The sequence below is a fragment of the Lithobates pipiens genome, unplaced genomic scaffold (genome assembly GCF_037356315.1).
Source record: "Lithobates pipiens isolate NorthernLeopardFrog02 unplaced genomic scaffold, aLitPip1_a1.2 Scaffold_16, whole genome shotgun sequence".
NCBI lineage: Eukaryota > Metazoa > Chordata > Amphibia > Anura > Ranidae > Lithobates > Lithobates pipiens.
The window spans coordinates 151,713,003-151,735,199 of NW_027507748.1; the positions used below are offsets into that span (position 1 = coordinate 151,713,003).

The window sequence follows — 22,197 nt, forward strand, 5'->3', positions numbered from 1 at the left end:
CCACAGCGAGGCTTGACGCGCATACATTATAACGCAGATTACAAGAGTGCCCTTCCTCCCATATTTCTGGTCTCCAAATATTAGCGGCAAATGGGGCCATTTTGTTGAAGATTTTTCTAGGTCTAGCCTTGGTTATAACCCCCCAATGAAAACGTCAAAATTGCGGAGACAAAAAAGGCTCGTACATATCGCCATCTACCGACTAGAGAGCTGTGTGCCCTGACGTACAATGTGCGCGCGGACAGCACGAGTATAGAGTTTGGTATCATGGCTGGGAGCGTGAGGAGGCCGGAGCAGACTGGACCTCCAGAACTGGTGAGAGGGGAGATAAATATTCTTATAAATGGACATTTCCTTTTAACCAGTTCGGCGCTACAGCAGTTTTTTTAATTTTTTGCACACGTAAAAAAAAAAAAAATCTGCGTTTTGGGCTATAAAATGACTTAAACCCCCAGAACATTATATATTTTCTGAAAGCAGAGGCCCTGTAGAATAAAAAGATAGTTGCTGCAGTCTTTTTTTTATTTTGCGTGATATTTGTGCAACTGTTTGCACGTTTTCAGGAAAATATTAAATAAAATGAATTTTAGTGCAGACACAGTCTGATACTCTATTTTTTGCTAAAATATAAAAGATGAGGCTGCGTTGAGTAAATAGATACCAAATGTGCCCAGTCTGAAAAATGAGTGTACCTTAAAATCTCCATAGGTGGCACTTTAAAAAACCTTTACAACTCATCAGTTTAAAGTTAGTTGTGATCTATGGTGCCAGAATTATTGCTCTCACTCGGGTGTTCTTGGCGATACCGCGCAATTGTGGCTTTACACATGCGCACCCTGGACAGTGTTTGTAAATGCGGATGTGCAGAGCGGCGGGGATTATGGTTACATTTTTTTTTTTTTTTTTTAATACATTTTAATATTAATTTGTTTTTTTTTTTAATACGTTTGTAAAGTTTTTTTTTTTTCCTTTTAACATAACAAACATGTTACACTTACCTGCACACTGCAATAGTATTGGGCAGAGTGGCCCCAATCCTCCTCAGCTTCCCTGCCGCCACTCCTGGCTCCTTCTCCTCTTCTCGGTGTGCCACCATTGGAACCTGTTTCCTATGGTGGCACACCTGCAGGCCCCATCCTGAGCTGTGCTGCCTGCCTCTATAAACACAGTGAGATTCGCCTCCCCCGCTGGCTTGTTGATGGATTTGACTGACAGTAACAGGAACCAATGGCTACTGCTGCCTCAACAAAACCTGTGAGAGCGGGGAGAAGAGGAGAGAGCTGGGCATAGAGCTAGGTCAAGATTGGGCTCACATAAACATGTTTTTAGCCTAATACACGAATACATAAAGGTAAAAAATGTTTAGGCTTTACAGCTGCTTTTTGATTTTTATTTTTTTTATTTAACTTTATTGCTCTCACACAGGGTTAACAAATCCTGATGTGATATCATTGGGCAGATGACAGGTAATCATTATGGAGACATTGGGGGGTCTATTAGCCCCCATAGTCTCCCCCTACTCTCCAAAGCATCTAGCCGAGCAGAGATCTACTTGGTTAATTGCCTCTCTGGCTGTATCGGTCAGAAAATGATGGCTCCGAAACCAACAAAATCATCTTTGCTTTCTGATTCATTCCAGGCAGAGGAGATGATCAAAGAATGGATGTTCTTCATCTCCTTCCACTCATAATTATGAAACCCTTTGATGTGGTCCCAGGCTCCAGGTAAAAGCAAAATGGAGCCCAGGAATCACACAGCAGGGGGGAACCATGCTGCCCGCACTGTGAAAGTGATTGATGGCTATATAGCCACCAGATCACTTTACAGCTGGAGCCAGCTGCGAAAAACAGGCACATTGTGCTTAAAGGAGATGTATGGCCAGCACTTTTCTGGCCTTATTTCTCCTATGGATCTGCACTCCTGTGACCCATTTTTAGCCGACAGTGGTCTGACATTACTCAGATGGTCTTGGCCAGCGATGGCGAACTTTGGCAACCCAGATGTTTTGGAACTACATTTCCCATGATGCTCATGCACTCTGCAGTGTAGTTGAGCATCATGAGAAATGTAGTTCCAAAATATCTGGGGTGCCAAGGTCCACCATCACTGGTCTAGGCTCTCGAAAAAGATCCTGACTTTACAGTAAGGATCTACCCAGATGCCTGGACCAGCATATGGCTCAGCCTCTCAGCGAGCTGAGCTGGTAAAGAACCTCTTACATGTTCACTATGCAGCCGCTTGGCATTGGACCCAGAGGACAGCGGTTATCACTTTGTTAGTGTCTACTACAGTTATTCTTCATTTTCACAACAGACCTAAAGATATGCATTTTAATATGACTATCTCCTCTGGTAGAAGTTGGCTCATTGTATCAATGCAATACAAGCCATACTCTGAGTTAAGCTTAAAAGCGTTATTAAACTCTGCCGAAAAAAATAAAAAATAGGCCCCCTAGTACCGGGTGCTTCCATCTTTGACTGGTCTTTCTTCCGGGTTGTAGCTCTTCAACCTCTTGAATGGCCGGGCCACACATGCGCATGGGAGTCACATGACCACAGCACACAAGTGGGTGCTGTAAGTGTGGTCTGAATTGCACATGATTACATTACCATTATTATTATTTATGGCAGAGTCTCTTTTGTTATAAAAATCCTGCTTGTCAGCAGTTTTTCCAAATTTACTGTTAATACCACTTTACCATATGTATGGTCAGAGCAACATTTTCTATCTGTTGTCTACTTTGGAACTGCTGCAGTTCTAATTGTTTTATTTTATTTTAGTTTTACAATGAAGATCAAGCAAGAAAATATACACAGAAGTAAGGAAGCAATGTGTTTTTTGCACTCAGTTTGACAGAGAAGATTATAGCTGTATGCTAAGATGGCTTCTTTTTTTTTTTTTTCTTAGCTCTCGTATAATAGAGATCCAGTCGCAGATGTCAGAGCGTGCGGTAGAGCTCTTGTGCTTGCGAGAAGATCAGCCGTGCTACCTGCTGGATGTGGGGTATGTTGCCTCATCAGGAATTTAATAGAATGTTCTTTACATGAAATCTGTGTTTTATCATGTAGAATACAAACTTTTCATTACAATCCTTCTCCCATTTATTCTGTAGCTGCGGCTCAGGGCTGAGTGGAGACTACATAACTGAGCAGGGACATCACTGGGTTGGAATAGACATCAGTAGTGCCATGCTGGGTAAGATGTCATGTATTTTAAGCTTGCCAGATTTTCAAAATGAAATCTGGGTATACCCTACTGACCATGCACCGCTGATAACTATCCTTTCTGCCCATCTTTCACATTCTCTGCTACAGTCTGCCTTACAGCTTCCAGCCCCTATTTACATTGCCCAGAAATGTGACCCCAGTGACTCAACTCCAGCCTAGTGCTCTATTTGTAGGCACACTCTCAAATTCAGGCGCCTATTTTTAAGACGCCCTGAAACAATTGGTCACAGACTTTGAAGCAAGAGTCAAACATTGAGACAGATACACAATGAGTGCAGAGGTCAGGAGTGTTTATTATACAAGCCAGTACACAGTGGAACCTGTTATATAGACGTGCAGCAGTCAGGAGTGCGTAATGATAGGAGCGTGCATGGGTCAAGAATGTGTAATGAAAGGTGCGTGCGTGGGTCAAGAGTGCGTAATGAAAGGTGCGTGCGTGGGTCAAGAGTGCGTAATGAAAGGTGCGTGCGTGGGTCAAGAGTGCGTAATGAAAGGTGCGTGCGTGGGTCAAGAGTGCGTAATGAAAGGCGCGTGCGTGGGTCAAGAGTGCGTAATGAAAGGCGCGTGCGTGGGTCAAGAGTGCGTAATGAAAGGCGCGTGCGTGGGTCAAGAGTGCGTAATGAAAGGCGCGTGCGTGGGTCAAGAGTGCGTAATGAAAGGCGCGTGCGTGGGTCAAGAGTGCGTAATGAAAGGCGCGTGCATGGGTCAAGAGTGCGTAATGAAAGGCGCGTGCATGGGTCAAGAGTGCGTAATGAAAGGCGCGTGCATGGGTCAAGAGTGCGTAATGAAAGGCGCGTGCATGGGTCAAGAGTGCGTAATGAAAGGCGCGTGCATGGGTCAAGAGTGCGTAATGAAAGGCGCGTGCATGGGTCAAGAGTGCGTAATGAAAGGCGCGTGCATGGGTCAAGAGTGCGTAATGAAAGGCAGGAGTGCGTGCCTCAAGCAGTGCCGGGGGCGTCGGGAGTGCGTGCCGCAAGCAGTGCCGGGGGCGTCGGGAGTGCGTGCCGTAAGGAGTGCGTGGCAGGTGGTCGGGAGTGCGTGACACGTGGGTTTCGGGGGCAGGGAGCGCGTACTGCATAGGGTGCAAGGGTCAGGGGTGGCTTCCCTTCCTACCAATACATTACTCTTTTACTTGCCAAACTACCCCAACCATCAGTGCAGACCACAAACCCACCAGTGTAGACCTCTCCTCCCTAGTACTGACCTCTCGCCTCTTACCCACCCCTCCTTCCCCTGTAAAATGATTTCCTACCTAGAACTTCTTCCCTTGAAGTCCACCCACCAGACTTCAGATACAGCCACAGGGCACAGTAAGTGGGAGGTTAGCAGTGTCGTAAGATGCTGCGCATCAGAGCCGAGGAGGAGGCTAGAAGGAGCTTTCTGTGCCCCTGTAAAGCCACTGGGGTTCATTTACTAAACGCAAATCCACTGCACTACAAGTGCACTTGGAAGTGCAGTCACTAAAAATCTGAGGGGAAGATCTGAAATCGGGGGACACTCTGCTGATTTTATCATCCAATCATGTAAAAGCAAAAATGCTGTTTTTTTTTTATTTTCCTTGCATGTCCCCCTTGGATCTACAGCGACTACACCTCCAACTACACTTCCAAGTGCACTTGTAGTACAAAGTGGATTTGTCTTTAGTAAATAAACCCCACTGTGTCTGATGTCTAAAGAAGCCAGAAACTTCAACGCAGTGCCAAAACAAAAAAAAAAGTAGGGCTATTATGGTGTCCGTATTTGCAAGAGATTACCAGTGCCCATCACCAGCAAGGCCCCTGCATTGCACCGCCTAATGGTCGGAGATGCTTATTTCCCTGGGACAGACCCCTTCAATACAGAGACTCTCTGGAAAACGGGGACACTTGGTAACCATAATGTATTCTCTCTTTGCCTTTATGCTGATGTTGTAGTATTTGCATTTACTGTTTTGCTCTTTGTTTCTACAGATGTGGCATTGGATCGGGAAATTGAAGGGGATCTGATCCTTGGTGATATGGGTCAAGGTATCCCTTTTCGTCCTGGGACCTTTGATGGTTGCATAAGGTAATGATGGCTGTATAGAAAGTGTTCTAGTTGTATTGCGTATATTATTGGCGGGAATTGGCTTGTATTGTCTTTATGACATGAGACTGTCAACTCTAGTAATTGCCAGTGAAAATAAAGAGATCCATAGTTTTAGTAAGCATGTGTGAGGGTTGCCATTGACACAAATTGTTTTATTTATCAGCATTTCAGCTCTGCAATGGCTTTGTAACGCTGACAAGAAAACCCACAATCCCCCACGCCGTCTTTTCCGCTTTTTCACAACACTTTATTCTGCCTTGGTAAGTATAGTGGGATAGGAAATGCATGAGAAAAATAATTGTAATATTTAGTATCTATACAGTGCTTGACCCATTAATTAACATACAGTAATACTAGAGTTCTGCAATATTTGCAATTACAGCACATAGTGGCAAATAACTAATTTTTGAAGCTTTATTTGCATCGTCCGCTCTGATTAGCCTAATCAGAAACCTCAAAGATTGTTTCTTGCTTAAAATAGAGCTTTCTTTTGGTGGTATTTGATCACCTCTGCAGTTTTTTTTTTTTTGTGCTATAAACAAAAAAAGAGCGAAATTTGGAAAAATAAATATATATATTTTTGTTAACTTTTTGCTATGATATCCCCAAAAGTTTTTTGTTTTTTTAAACAACTTTCTTCATCTGTTTAGGCCAATATCTATTCTTCTACATATTTTAGGTAAAAAATTGCGATAAGTGTATCTATTGATTGGTTTGCACAAAAGTAATAGTGTCTGCAAACCATGGGAAAGATTTAAGGCATTTTAATTTATTTTTTACTAGTAATGACTGTGCGCTGCGATTTTATTTATTTTTTAGCGGTACTGTGACATTGCATGGACAGATTGGAGATTTTTGACACTTTTATGGGTCCATAGGCATTTATACAGCAATCAGTGCTATAAAAATGCACCAATAACTGTGTAAAGATCACAGGGAAGGGGTTAAAACTAGGGGGCGATCAAGGGGATAAATGTATCTTCCCTTAGCATGTTCCAACTGTTTGGGGATGTGAGTGACTAGGTGAGGAGCCATATGGAGCCATAACCTCTCTGACAGCACAGGGATTTGTGTGTTTACACACACAAATCCCCGTGCTGACACTCGTGATTGGCACAAACGTGCCCTCTGGAGGCCAAAAACTGGTAGGACGTACCTGTACGGGATTTCGCAGTATGTGACATGGTCAGCAAGTGGTTAAAGAACCACTATTCTACCAGAATGCAAAACGTTCTGTGAATGGGCAAGGGAGATCCTGCCATTCATTTGTTCCTACTCCATTCATAGACTGTGTTGCATTTTGGGAAATTAATAGTAGGAGTTTTGTGAATGGCCAAGGGTACAGGAAGCAGGTGGCTGTCTTGTAGGTAAAAATGCTGTGGAAAGCAGTGCACTTATGTTTCTTAGGTTGACACAGGCTTAAAGTAAACCAGCATTTTTGCCATGGAAGGCAATGCAAAAGTTAAGCTTATGCCACATCTCTCCAGTTATACATACCAACTTTCCCTTCTCTCTTGCTGCTCTTTTTAGGTCCAGGAAATTTAAAGAAACAACGCCCCTGTAAGCTCTGATTCATGACTTTGAATATATACAGAGCTGAAGACTACTTGGGCTGCTGTGGCTGAACAAACACAAACTTCACCAATCGCATAGCTATAACCTAGCCTAAAGTTGCATTTCTTGTGTGACGGTAGTCACTTTGGGTGGGAGGCTTGTGGAACCCAGCTTATTTTGGAGAGCTCTGGAAACTCCGTGTCCAGCTCTCCCGACCCCTTCTATGTGTAAATCACCCTGTGTCCATTAGGAGCACAGGGTGACTGAGAACTCCAGTCTGATCTGTGCTAGTCTGACTCTCTGTACAGCCACACTGGAATTTTGTATATATTGTGTGTTATCTCATGCTGTTGTGGACTGTTTGCTGGGATAGTTTGCTGGGGTGTGGCTGTGTCCCATTGTTCTGTTGTGTCTGTCTGCTATGGGATGGATGTTTTTGTATTTGTGTTCCTGGCATGTGGACTGGGGGCAGGGTTGAGCGGGGAGGGACAAATTCCTCCAACAACTCTCCCTGCTGATTGCACAGTTTACCCCGCCCCTAATCAAAGGGAGGGGGGAGTTGTTCCCTGAGTGTATACCTGTGTTTAAATAAACTGTTTGATGTGTTTTCACCCTACATTGAGTTACGGCTAATGACTGGATGAGCTGAGAGGTCTTGGATAGTGCTGGTTCTGGACAAAGGAAGCATTTACAGTGGACATAGTCCTGTTGAGTACAGGGGTCCATCACAATTTGTATCCCATGAGATCTGCGGAACTTTTAACAGACTTTGTACTTCTTTCCTGGCAGGCTCGTGGCTCCCGTGCAGTTCTGCAGCTGTATCCTGAAAATGCTGAGCAGGTTTGGGCATTTTATTTTAAATAATACTTTAACCCCTGTATGTCTGTATCTTGGCTCAGTTCACAAACCTTAATAAAAAATAATTTTATTTAATTGAGGTGCATCCTAAACAGAAACATTTTTGAGGCTGACTGGTTCTGGTGCAGAATAAGGTTGGATAAATAAATCAAAATGGATTTAATTTCTGAAAAGTAGTTCCACTACGTTTAAAGGCAAGCTCTGAGATAGATTTACTAAAACTGGTGCAGCTGTGCATGGTAGCCAATCGGCTTCTAACGTCAGCTTGTTCAATTAAGCTTTGACAATAAAACCTGGAAGCTGGTTGGTTTCTATGCAGAGCTGCACCAGATTTTGCACTCTCCAGCTTTAGTAAATAAATTCCTGTTTCAGTCTGAATGAAGAGTTCCTTTTTATATAGGGTAAAATCAACCTAGATATGCCTTTTATTTTGATTGTAGAGCATGTGATGATAAAGCATAGACCTTCCTTAACCACTTAAAGTGGAGCTCCACCCAAAAGGGGGAGCTCCACTTGTTCGCACCCCCCTCCCCCCTCATTTTGCCACTTTTTTTGGGGGGGGTACCGGGTGGATCTTCGTCATTTCCGACCGTTCCTCCTTCCCCTCCGCTGCCTTCCGGGACACACATGGCGGACCATTCAGAAAGTGCAGGCTTCACTTCCTGTTTCCCTTACTACAGATGTCGGCACCTGCACACGAAGCCGTCTGGCGAATCGGCTAGGGGTGGTGACATCGTGGGATCCCTGGACAGGTAAGTGTCCTTATATTAAAATATATTAGCAGCTACAATATTTGTAGCTGCTGACTTAAATTTTTTTTTTTTATTTTTTTATTTTTTTTACAGACTGTAACTTTAAGGTCCGCCCAATAGCAGTTTTACTGATACAGTACGCCCCTCTGCGCTAGATCACTTATATATACACAGCAGAAGCTGATTGGTGGGTTTTGCGGACTCCGATGTCACTCATCAGGCAGAATGGCGGTCTGCCTATGTAAACAAGGAAGATCACCATTCTGACAGCAGGGAAGGGATGGATTTTGTGTCCCTGCAATACATAAATTCCATCTCTTCACTTAATAAAAGCACCCTACACAACGTAGTAAAACACAGGGTAAACCTTTTAATCTCCCCTGATGTCAACCCCTTCCCAGCCAATCCCCTTCCCATATTGGCATTGGCGGCTGGTGAAGGTTTAGTATGGGGACCCTGACCATGCCCTTTATTTTTGACCCCTCACACTTCTCATAAGCCCCACCCCTTGTATAGGTCAGCATTACAAATTGGGTATATAGGTCAGCATTACAGACAGGGTACGTGTGTGTGTGTGTGTGTCAGCATTTGGTATATAGCACCCCCCCCCCCCCAGACGGCTGGCGGCTCTGACAGCACAACCCCTTCCCCCTCCTGCTATTGGCCAGGCAATCTTCTGGGACCTGTGACGTGTCCTAGAAGATTGCTGCCAGGGAGGGGCTGCCTAGGGGGAGAGGAGGAGTCGCCTAGGCGGCTGAGAAGAGGAAGTAGGACATGAAGTGTAAGGGGGGGAGGAGTGTGCTTAAAGCGGAAGTACCACTTCCGGGTGGAATTCCCTTTAAATAGTTCATTTGGACCACATTGGTTGGTTAACATCCTCTGACTGGCTGAGGTGGAAAGGTGGGAGGATGACATCACAATTTCCACCCTGGCCAATGGGGGGATAGCCTTGTCTTGGTAAAATTACAATAGGCTTCTGCTGAATAGTGAAGAAGCACTCATGCTAACTCTTTAATTCTGGCAGCAGACGAGCTGTCGCCCATACCACTGCCAGAACACAACACCGCTTACTATATGTAGCTAATGCTACTACATTGCGTTACAGTGCACACAGCAGCTGCAGTTATGTAATGGAAATTGATTGTTTGGACCAGCTTGGAAATTGGGGATTCTACTTTAAATAAACTTCATACACGTAGTGCTGTAGCTGTAAAAGATCTTTTATGTTTTAAAAAGTCCAGACATAATTGGCTATAATTGTCTGCTGATTTTCTGTGTATCTTCTCTTGAAGCTGGAATTAGTGACAGCCCAGGCAATGAGAGCTGGATTTACTGGAGGGATGGTAGTCGATTTTCCCAACAGTACAAAGGCTAAAAAGTAAGTTTTATTATTAGGAGCATTTGATTTTTTTTTTTTTTTGATTTTTTTTTTTTTTTCTGCCTCTAAATGCCTCTCAATGTTGAGCCTATTTGTACATGCACACAGAGGCGTTTAGAAGTGGAAATAAAACCCACTGCCAGCATGTTCGGGAACAGCAGTATTTTGGCAGAAAAAACACCTGACGCTCCTAAACGAGTGTAAGCGTGTCCAAATATGCATTAACGCTAGCCATGTTTAGCACTTAATTCATTTTAATGGCCAGAATAAATTTTTATTCTGTTGGCACTGTTATCTTAAAGGTGCAGCTCTGAAGGGTCACTCCAACTGTGTATTCGTTCTTTTGTATGCATTTACACACATGCTTACTCATTTGTTTTTTCCCCCCCAGATTTTTCCTGTGTCTGTTTGCAGGCGTATCAGGGGTGTTACCTAAGGTAAGTTTACCCAGACAGATTCTTTGCATTGTGTATTAAATACAGTTCACTGCTCTAAATGGCTGCAATCCTCTGTTCTAATATAAACACTATTGCAAGGTATCCAGTAGTGCTAATCACTAAAGAAAAATACATTGATCTCCGAGTTAGATCTTTGGTGAGACCTCATTTAGAATATTGGGATTGATTCATTAAGGCAAATAATCTGTGCACTGCAAGTGCAGTTGTTCTAGATCGGAGGGGAACATGCAAGGAAAATAAACAGCACTTTTGCTTAAACATGATGATAGAAATCAGTAGAGCTTCCCCTCATTTTAGAGCTTCAGATCTAGCACAGCTGCACTTGCAGTGCACAGACTATTTGCCTTTAGGAAATCAACCCCATTGTGTCCAGTTCTGGAGACCTCACTTACAAAAAGATATTGCTAGGATAGAATGAGTCCAAAATACGGGTAACAAAAATTATCAAAGGTCTGAGGGATAAAACATATCAAGAGTGACTTCAGAAGTGTAATATATTGTCTGGGGGAAAGCAGAGACGTGCTTTAAACCTTTAAATACATCAAGGGGTGAATAAGGTTCAAAATGGCGGTACTTTCAATATGAAACCAAAGACTAACACGGGGACATGACCTCAAACTAACTGGAGGAACATTCAAAACCTTAGAAAGTATTATTTTAGTGAAAGAATAGTTGATGCTTGGAAGAAACTTCCAGCAGTTCTTACCACAATGTTCACTCCAGCGGTAACGCCCAACGTGTTATCAGACTGTTATCTTGGCATGTAAAGCCCCATACACACTATCAGATTTTCTGCTGAGTTTTTCCTTCAGATTTTCCTGCCTGATTGCATACACATTGAAACTCCTAAGGTTTGACCTCATAGTATATGGTTTTGGTAAATCTGAAGGAAAAACTCAGCAGACAATCTGATAGTGTGTACGGGGCTTTAGTATATGTGGATAATGCGCACCTCGCTGCCTTCCAAAGACTGGGAAAGTCAAAATGCACTGAAAGCATAGAAGAACATGGAGCGCACATATGAAAAGAGAAAACCAAAAAAAGGGCTTGGACTTTATAGGCACAAAAAACACCATAATATATTAAAAGTTAATTTATTATATATAGAAAATTTTTTAAACACTAACAGATAGCCATGTCTCAGGATTGTAGAATATAACAGAATGCAAGATCAAAACATAAAGGGACCATATATTAATAACAGAAAACGGTGATAACACCAATTTTCATAATAAAATAATTCAACAAGTTATTAAATTGAGGTCTACACTTGCAACTGAGTCAAACAACTGGTGGAGCTCTACATGTTACGTGACTTGCGTTTCTTCAGGAGATTCATGGAGACAAGTTTGCGAAGTATATATAATAATAAAGTCAGAGGGGCCAGTCATCCGGTTGGTGTAGAGAAATGATTGTGGACTCCAGCTTGGTGGCCGCTAAGGCTGGCGTGGCAATCAGGCGTCTGATTCCGATTTACCATTCCGATACCAATTCAAGGCGCCAGCAAGGTATTATGTGGCTGGCAGATGCTAAACTCCCATAGCGATATACTTTTTTATATATACTACTTTTGTAAACTTGTCTCCATGAAGCTCCTGAAGAAGCGTAAAATGTAGAGCTCCACCAGTTGTTTGACTCAGTTGCAAGTGTAGACCTCAATTTAATAACTTGTTGAATTATTGTATTATGAAAATTGGTGTTATCACGGTTTTCTGTTATTAATATATGATCCCTTTATGTTTTGACCTTGCATTCTGTTATATTCTACAATCCTGAGACATTGCTATTAGTGTTTTTAAAAAAAATTCTATATATAATAAATGAACTTTTAATATATTATGGTGTTTTTTTGTGCCTATAATGTCCAAGCCCTTTTTTTGGTTTTCTCTTTTCATATAATTTCGAGACGTGGCACCTAGTATTGTAACAGTATCCTCAGTACCACGCTGTGGTGATACGATTACTTGTTCTACAGATAGGCCTAGCACAATATCCTCAATACGTGTTTTTAATGAATACAATAGAGGTGAATATGCTGGCAAACCAGTACTTGTCGTAACATAAAATCATCCGATTATGTCCATATGTGAAAATCCGCAACACTTGTGGTCACATCGGCTAATGCGTTTCAAGGTTTCCCTCTTCTTCAGAGCCTTGTTTAGATGACTCTTATGCCCCATTCACACTATCAGATTTTCTGCAGATTTTTTTCCTTCAGGTTTACCAAAACCATGTAGTAGAAGGGCCTGCCTGATTGCATACGCATTGAAACTCCTAAGGTTTGACCTCATACTATATGGTTTTGTTAAATCTGAAGGAAAAACTCAGCAGAAAAACTGATAGTGTGTTTGGGGCTTTAGTGTTGACAAGGAACTTTTCGGTCAGGATCCGTACTTACTCTGTTTAGTGCTGCTGTATATAGCTTCCTTGTTCCTTCCTTAAACTTCCAGCAGAGGTAGTAAGCCAGTCAGCAGTAAGTGGTTTCAAACATGTTTGGCACAAACCTCAATCTATACTCCTAAAAAATGAACCAAAAAAAATTATACAAAACGTATATAAAAAATCAAAACGACAAAAAAAAAGCCGACTCGGTGGACCACTGTCTGTCTGTCTTTTTTTTTTTTTTTTTTTTCTGCCATCACTTTTTCTATGTTTTTAAAATCCACTCATACGCTCTTTGGACGACTTGGCATGCAGGAAGTGGACAAAATAAATATTTTGAAGCATAGATATGATAGCTGCCATTGTAGACTTGTTTTTTAAGATGCAAGCTTTGGGGTTGTCATTCTTATCATTGTTTCGCTGCTTTTGGTGTTGCTGACTTATTAACAAGTGCATATGAGGTGTTGGTAGCCAGCATTTTACTGTTAGCCTGCCAGCCCCAGTACCAAGTGTCAAGCGCTGTACATGTTTTTTTATGGAGGGTGACTTTATCAGTTTGTGCTTTCGTGTGACAGGGATTGGGTGAAGAGTCAGCCGAACAAGGAGTAACACATCAAGCTTCATTTGTCAAAGAGAGGTAATGTTATTGTATATGTACTTAGTTTATAATTTATATTGTTGTGCACAGTTCTGTGGTGTTTGATATACAGCAGTAATGCGCCACACTGTATCCTGCGGTTTACAGCCCATTCATAAAATGCAGTCCTTGATGTGGAGCCTGCTAAATGTCCAATTTTTTTCTTAATGCAGCAGAGCTTTATAGAGCTGTACTTTTTATAAATTTAGTTTTTGTTTTTTGTTTTTACTTTTAATTGCAGTGGTATGGCCTTAGTAAAACCAACTGCTTCTTAAATGAAACCCCTAGTATTTTTGTAGATGTTTTAATCTTCATATGAATTCATATTTTGCTGTTTTGTCTAATTGATCCTGATGGCTCAATGCCTTATGTGTTTACTTATTGCTGGTGGTTACACTGTGCTGCCAGAAGATGGAGCTGCAGAGTCATCCTACACATTGCCCGTTGGCACATTTTCTCTCCTCACACCTTCTGCTTATGGCAGAATATCACAGTTGTCCTTTCTCACAATTAATTGGTGTTAATTTTTCCACAGTTTTAGAAGTTTAAAATAATGTGATTGTTTGTCTATTGAATCCTTACTGATTCTGTATGTGAAATATTAGTTGGTGTGCTGACACAGACGTCTGTCTACTTATGCTGGGAGGAACAGGATCCACCTTACAGCTTACAAGACAGACCATAGTAATAGAGGTTCTACGTCATGCCTGCTATTAGGCGCTGGCATGTTTTCCTGCCTCTGACATTTACATGATAACAGAATAATAACCATTTCCTGATATACAGGATGAGATTTAAAAATGCGAAAGGGAAATCTGTAAAGAAGAGCAAAGACTGGATACTCGAAAAGAAAGAACGACGCAGACGGCAAGGAAAGTGAGTAGTCGCCATTTTATTTTTGATAATGTCAATGCCTTGTGAAGTCATAATCGGGCATTCCTGTTAGCTACAGGGGGGAACATAGTGAAACGAAACCTTAAAGGGTAATGCCACTTTCATGGAGGAAAAAAAAAAGTATATTATAGCATATGCAATTGTGACACAAGTCATATTGTGAGTGAATGTAATCAAAAATTACCTTTCCTTTTCAATCTGCAGCTCTGTAGTTTTCTGTAATATGCAATGCAATAAGGCTACCTGGAGGTGTTCTGTACACAGATTATGTACAGAACGCTCCCCAGATATGCAATTTCCTGTTTGTGATTGGCTCACTGATTTTCCCAGAAGTCTGCACCAGTGGTTGCCTGTCCACTAGGGGCACAAGGGTGCCACCCTCCCATCCATGCGTCTGGCCCCTTCTTTTTTTTTTTTGTTCTTTTTTTTTTTTAAGCACTTGATTAGAGCCAGAGGCTCTAATAGGCTTTCAAAAAGGGTGGGATCGATGGGGGCCAGCCACCATTGGTCTGCAGTAAGATACAAGTCAGATTTCAGGCATCCCCTGCAACAAAAATGTCATTTTTGGTGGGATACTCCGTATAAGAAATCACATCTTAAGGGATGCATGCCCAGCAGATTTCCTCATTAGAGCTTTCCTCATTAGAGCTTTGCAGATGCAGCAGCTTGTTGATTAATTAAGAAACCACTCACATTAGACTCACGTTTGCACATGGACACAGACAAACATACAGGGATTTCTTCAGAATAGCAAAAGGTACGAATCTGTAACAATATTTGTTAAAATCCTTGTCATTTACATAGATCACCCATGGGGGGAGTTTTTTTTTTTCTCAACTAAAGTGTAGTTACACTTTAACAGTTTTTGTAAGAAAGGTCGTATTTTCTGATGAAAAGCTCTCATCGGTCTTTTTCTGGCCGGAATTCCGATCGTGTGTGTGTGCGGCATAACATGTCATATTCTTCAGTTACCAGGTTCAGGATTGTTTGCCGAACATGCACAGCACAACAGGCCAAAAGGCTCCTGGCAGGATGCTAAGCTTTGAAAGTCTGCTACCTTAGTTATTATACCACAGATCAATGCAGCCGATCACTTATGGTGGCCGCACACGGTGCAGTAAAACCAAAGTGATATTCTCAGACACTAATGGAGCAAAGCAAAAAATGGCATGACGGAGCAATGAGTGACAAATAGTGATGGTTTCAATTGACCTAAGTTAGTCCGTTGTGGTGGAAAAAAAAAATGTCGTACAGGGTGAATCTGTGGCCTTTTTGTTTTTTTTTTGTGCCGCCCTAAGTTAGTCCGTTGTGGTGGAAAAAAAATATTGATCTGTGGCCTTTTTTTTTTTGTGTGTGCCCCTACATATAGATTTGATTCACAAGGATATGAAAAATGGCTTTAATGGACCCTGTGCAATAATTAATTATTATTCCATTTTTGTCTTGCTTGACCACTGTGCAATTCAATAGTTTTGTCAAATCAATCATTTCATTTTATCACACCATGTATGTCTGCCATTAGATTTATACGATTACTTTTACATTAACTAATTTTATATCTATTTGGAGTCGCCAGTACTGACAAAGGACAATACAGAAGTTATACATTTTTTAGGTGTGAACATGAGCACAGATGTAACCTTGTGAGCATGGGTTCAAATGCAGCTAGTTCGAAAATTTTAAATGTTAAAATTTATTTCAGCTCAAACTGAGAATAGTGTAGTATATGCTGGGAATTTTAGTATACAAATGTGAGCATGATGTGCTCACTAGCTGAGAAATTCAAAGAAATCTCAGAGATCGCACACAGTAATAGCTATATGACAAAAATCCAAACCTTAAGACGGGTTGACAAATTTGCTTTGAATTTAGGAGCCAGTTAAAAAAGTTAGGAGCCAGTTTTTATTTTTTATTTTTTAAGAGTGGTATGGATTGTCAGCTCCCGGGGTAAGGCCACTCATTTTCACCCCTTATCCCTAACTCACAATGGAGCACCCAGTCCATAAATCCAATGAAGCGCTGTTACATCAGGGTTATGGGCTGACCAGAAAGAGTAAGGCTGGCAACAGATGGAACTGGCTGGCACTGGCAAGTGGCACTGGTTGCCACTGGCAGGCACGTGGAACTGCAAGATGGCATTGGCAGGTGACACTGGTTGGAACTGGCAGGTGACACTGGTTTGGAACTGGCATGTGGCACTATTGGCCGGTGGCATGTGGCACTGATTGGCAGGTGGCACTGGTTTGAAAGTGGCAGGTGGCCCTGGTTGGCGGTGGCACTAGTTGTCACTGGCAGATGGCACTGATTGGCGGTGGCACTGGTTGGTGGTAGCACTAATTGGTGGCACTGGCAGGTGGCCCTGGCAGGTGGCCCTGATTGGTAGTGGCAGGTGGCCCTGATTGGTAGTGGCAGGTGGCCCTGATTGGTAGTGGCACTGATTAGCGGTGGCAGGTGGCACTGGTTGCCACTGGCAGGCACGTGGAACTGCCAGATGGCATTGGCAGGTGACACTGGTTTGGAACTGGCAGGTGGCACTTTTGGCACTGGCAGTGGCACTGATTGGCAGGTGGCCCTGGTTGGTGGTGGCACTAGTTGTCACTGGCAGATGGCACTGATTGGCGGTGGCACTGGTTGGCACTGATTGGTGGTGGCAGGTGGCACTGGTTGGCGGTGGCACTGATTGGCGGTGGCAGATGGCACTGGCAGGTGGCACTGACTGACGGCACTGATTGGTGGTGGCACTGGTTGGTGGTGGCAGGTGGCACTGGTTGGCACTAGCAGGTGGCACTGATTGGAGGTTGCAGGTGGCACTGATTGGCGGTGGCAGGTGGCACTGGTTGGTGCTGGCAGGTGGCACTGGCAGGTTTCACACGGAGCACTCTGTTACTGAAATGTAACAGAGGAGCTGTCAGAATTGAGCTTAATGTCGGAATGGGCGGGACCCGGCCGGGTGGGCGGGACTCAACAGCTATCAAACACCAGCCAACGATTGGGCTGCTTAAGAAAAGGGGCGGGCCACATACACGTAGCGGCCCACCCAGATCTCATTGGCTGGTGTTTGATAGCTGCTGGGTCCCGCCCACCCCGGACAGTCCCGCCCACCCCGACATCAAGCTGAAATCTGACAGATCCTCCTCTCTCCCTTGCTTGTCAGTTTCACACACTTAGCGCGGCGCTGCTGAGTGTGGAGGAGGACGGCAGTCAGTGTTCATGCACTGCATGTCTGGGGCATCAATAGTGAGTGGGCTGGTGGCAGCTTAGGCGCCAGGTTGCGATTTCTGGTCGCATTGGCGACCTAGCGCCTGGGGTTTGTCGAGCCCTGCCATAAGAGCCACAATGGAAGGGTTTAGATCAAAGCATATTCATGTGTTAGAATGGCCCAGTCAAAGTCCAGACCTAAATCCAATTGAGAATCTGTGGCAAGACTTGAAAATTGCTGTTCAGATGCTCTCCATTCAATCTGACAGAGCTTGAGCTATTTTGTAAAGAAGAATGGGCAAAAATGTCACCCTCTAGATGTGCCAAGCTGGCAGTGATGTCCCAAAAAAGATTTGCAGCTGTATTTGCAGTGAAAGGTGGTTCTACAAAGTATTGACTTGGGGGTGGGGGGGCTGAATACAAATGCACAACACACTTTTTCATATATTTATTTGTAAAAACATTTAAAAACCATTTATCATTTTCCTTTCACTTCACAATTATGTGCCACTTTGTGCTGGTCTATTACATAAAATCCCAATAAAATACATTTACATTTTTGGTTGTAACCTGACGACAAAATGTGGAACATTTCAAGGGAAATGAATAATTTTCAAGGCACTGTATAGAATACCACCCACATTATTCCTATTGGAGATACTCAGATTTGCTTGAGGTGTCTATGGATTGTTCTCCTTAATTCCGATGAATTGCAGTGAATCAAATTTGCTTAAGATTTATACTTATTTGGAACTGAAGTTTTGTACTTAACTGCCGTTTTTTTGTTTTTGTCAATTCAGGGAGGTTCGAGCAGACACAAAATACAGTGGTCGCAAAAGAAGACCTAATTTTTAAATATGTGACTCACTTACTTGTGGGACGAATCCAGCTATACAGTGTGCTGCATTGAACAGGGTATGTTATGAGTGGGTGTTTATCCATTACATAAGCTTGGAATGTCACATGGAAAACCCAGGTTCCTGTATCGTTTCTGATGAATGGAAGCAAAATGGAATTGCCTGTACTGAGGACCATGCAGTTTAGAATACCAGACTGCACATCGCTTTATTTGGAATCTATGCCTTATCTCACAATCACTAGAGATGTGGAATCTGTTACCTGAAATTCTGGGAGTTCAGTCAATAAGTACCTTTTTAATGTTACTTGGAGCGCCACCTACAGTTTTAAATTTACAATATTATATCTGTGTGGTCATACTTCCTTGATATTAGTATGCTTCAAAGAGTGTCTCTCTGGGCTTCTTGTTCTTACCATAGGAAGACATTTTGGCTTACTGTGACTTTCCTCATATACCATCTTTCGAACCTGTACTTATAAAGACTTAAATTTTATGTCGCAATAAAGTCTATGGATACTGTGGACATCTGACTGTTTAAATTTAAGTGGATGACAAATTGGTGTACCATGAAGTAAGCATACAGTGGTAGGGTTGCACCATTACCATTTTTGTTTTTTAACAGCGAGTACGAGTACCAAAGGCTTTTGGTCAAATACTAGCTAATATTGAGTACCGATACCTTTTGTGGTCTGATTTGAGCCCATACAAAATGAATGGGCTCAAACCGCACTGTAAAGAATCGCATGCAAGTTGAATAGGAATGCAGTGCGATTATTGCATGCAGTTTCCCCCACTGCTCCTCTGAGAACCCAGTAAAGAAAAACAGGGAATCGCCATCTAACTGCAGCAATGGGTAAATGGTTTATTTAAAAAATGTAACAACTCACATGTTAAAAGTACATATCTGTAATATGTCGAATCCAAATGTGCACGGCCATGCCGATGATGGGAAAACCATGGCTGTTTGCGGTGCTCACAGGGCTGGAGGAGATGTAGAGGCAGTCCACCCCAAGCTGACATCACTTCCACCCTATACCCATATGTGCACTCCAAGTTGGTTTACAGGGGTCCTAGAACTTCCTACATCTCCTCCAGCCCTGTGAGCACCGCAAGTGGTCGTGATTTTCCATTATCGACAGCCACTGTGACCGTGTAGATTTGATTTTTATCATATTACAGATATGTACTTTTAACATGTGAGCTGTTATAAAAAAAATGTAATAAACTGTTTGCCAATTGCTGCCCCTAAATGGCGCTTCCCAGTCTTTCAATACTGTTTTCACACAGGAGCAGTGCGGGAAACCGTATTTGATTTGGACAGGAATCATACAGCATCCCTGTTCAAATTGCATTTGATTCTTTGCAGTATGATTTGAGCCCATCTTGTATGGGCTCAAATCGCACTGCAAAGGTATGCATGCAAATACTCGGTATTGGCACTAATATCAGTGAAACCTTATACAGTGGTAATAGTATACAAACCTTTTAAGGGGTACCAAATATTTCAACTTTTATGACGTTCTAATTCCTGTATGTGCAGTGCCTTCAGTTAGATTATATTGAATTTGGTTAGTGCTTTGCATTTATTTCTTCATACAAACCAATGTAAATGCGTGTCAAACACATTTCAAACAGCTGTATAAGGCTATAAAGTTGGATCATGGCTATGGAAATTTTTACATAGTTACTATGGTCCAGCTTGGACCAATGTAAGTATGCATGTGCCATACCTGTGGGTTGCTCCAGGAAGCTGGAAACCACTGTAGTAGGTACTGCTACTACAGTGATCCCCCACTATTTTATGGGTCCCCTGCCAAGTAGCTACATTGTGAACACAGGAAGTTGCTTGCACAGCAACAGCACTTTTCAGGGAGCATTATGTATTTTCTGAGTGGAGAAGGTGAAGAGGTGATCTGCATCACAATCTCCACCTAGTCCAATTAGAGAATGCAAAATTTTCTCTGAATGGTGCCTGAGCTGAGCCATCAACCTCCTGCGTTCAGTAAGCAGCAGGGCAGCTGCTTGGCTTGGGACCCAGAGCCAGTGGGGATCACTGTAGTAACTTTGCCTACTACAGTGATTTCCAGCTCCCATAGAGTTCCCACAGGTATGGCACATACAGTGGATATAAAAAGTCTACACACCCCTGTTAAACTGTCATATGTCTGTGATGTAAATAATGAGACCAAGATAAATAATTTCAGAACTTTTTCCACCTTTAACCACTTGCCGACCAGCCACCGCAGTTATACTGTGGCAGGGCAGCTCTATTGCGCGAATCGCCGTACTGGTACGTCGCTTCGTGTAATAGATACAGTTGGCAGGCAGCCGAGATGTCTGCCTGCCACCTGTGATTGCTCCAGAGAGAGGGGCAGAAAGGGGATCTACCAGTGTAAAAAAGCGGATCCCTGTTCTGTGATCATCTGTTCCTAGTGATTAGGAACAGGGATCTCTCTCTCCCTCTCCCCCCCCACACTTAACCCCCTTCGCCTGATAGTGTCATTTATACAGTAATCCGTGCATTTTTATATCGCTGGTCCCAAAAAAGTGTCCGGCCAGTCCCACCAAAAATTGCTGGTCACCACCATTACTAGTAAAAAAAAAATGCCATAAATCTATCCCCTCTTTTGTAGATGCTATGACTTTTGCGCAAACCAATCAACCTCAATTTTGTTTGGGTACAACATCGCATGACCACCAATTGTCAGTTAAAGCAACGCAGTACCGTATCACAAAAATTTGGCCTGGGCATTAAGGGGGTAAATCCTTCCGGAGCTGAAGTGGTTAATGTGACCTATAACGTGTACAACTCAGTTTAACAACAAGCTGAAATCTGTTAGGTGAAGGGTTGCATAAGTGTGCACACCCTTAAATGAATGCTTAGTTGAAGCACCTTTTTGATTTCATTACAGCACTCAGTCTTTTTGGATATGAATCTATCAGCATGGCATGGAATTTTTTGCAAAGAAGGGTGGGCAATTATTGCCAAGTAAAGCTGACTTGGCAATAACTGCCCACTCTTCTTTGCAAAAACATTCCAAATCTGTCAGAATTCGAGGGCATCTCCTGTGCACAGCCCTCTTCAAAACATCCCACAGATTTTCAATCGGATTCAGGTCTGGGCCATTCCAAAACTTGAATCTTCTTCTGGTGAAGCCATTCCTTTGTTGATTTGGATGTATGCTTTGGGTCTTTGTCATGCTGAAAGATGACATTTCTCTTCATGTTCAGCTTTCTAGCAGAAGCCTGAAGGTTTTGTGCCAATATTGACTGGTATTTGGAACTATTCATAATTTCCTCTACTTTGACTAAGGCCACATTCATAGCTGAGCATTTTGTAGCTTGAAGCCTGAAGCTACAAAACACTGAAAAAATCTATTATTCTCTATGGAGATGGTTCACATCTCCACTCCAAAACGCCTGAAGCCAGAAGCTCCAAAACGCCTAAAACTCAAACAAGTTCTGGAACTTTTCTTTTTTTTTGGGGTGTTTTTTTGCTTTTTACATTGCTGACCTTTTGACCTGTACAAAATCATGGCAAAATTGCGCTATTTCTGCCTGAAACCGCTATTCTCAGGTGTGAATGGAGCCTTAGGCCCTTGTTCCAGAAAAACAGCCCCAAAGCATGATGCTGCCAACACCATGGTTCACTGTGTGTATGGTGTTCTTTTGGTTATATGCAAATTTGCGCTGAACATATCTTTTGGAATTATGGCCAAAAAGTTCAACCTTGGTTTCATCAGACCATAACACATCTTCCCACATGCTTTTGTGAGATTTTAGATGTGTTTTTGCTAAATGTAGCTAGACTTGGATGTTTTTCTTTATAAGAAAAGGCTTTTCTTCTTGCCACTCTAACCCAAAGCCCAGACATATGAAGAATATGGGAGATTGTTGTTGCATGTTCCACAAAACCAGTACTTGACAGTTATT

The 22,197-nt window shown here is 42.6% G+C and overlaps 1 protein-coding gene across 2 annotated transcripts; it reads left to right on the plus strand.

Moving 5' to 3' along the window:
* The first annotated feature begins 137 nt into the window (after positions 1–137).
* On the plus strand, positions 138–18,787 carry BUD23 (BUD23 rRNA methyltransferase and ribosome maturation factor). 2 transcript variants are annotated; one of them, XM_077480627.1, is made up of 12 exons: positions 138–315; positions 2,781–2,818; positions 2,908–3,003; positions 3,113–3,195; positions 5,177–5,273; positions 5,458–5,554; positions 7,638–7,688; positions 9,751–9,836; positions 10,228–10,273; positions 13,252–13,313; positions 14,100–14,189; positions 18,206–18,787. In XM_077480627.1, exons 1-12 carry the CDS (start codon positions 268–270, stop codon positions 18,258–18,260), a joined length of 849 nt encoding a protein of 282 aa, XP_077336753.1. In that variant the 5' UTR covers positions 138–267; the 3' UTR covers positions 18,261–18,787. The 2 variants fall into 2 exon arrangements, with proteins under 2 accessions (XP_077336753.1, XP_077336754.1); XM_077480628.1 differs by lacking the exon at positions 2,781–2,818 and having other exon boundaries at positions 186–315.
* The last annotated feature ends 3,410 nt before the right edge of the window (positions 18,788–22,197 follow it).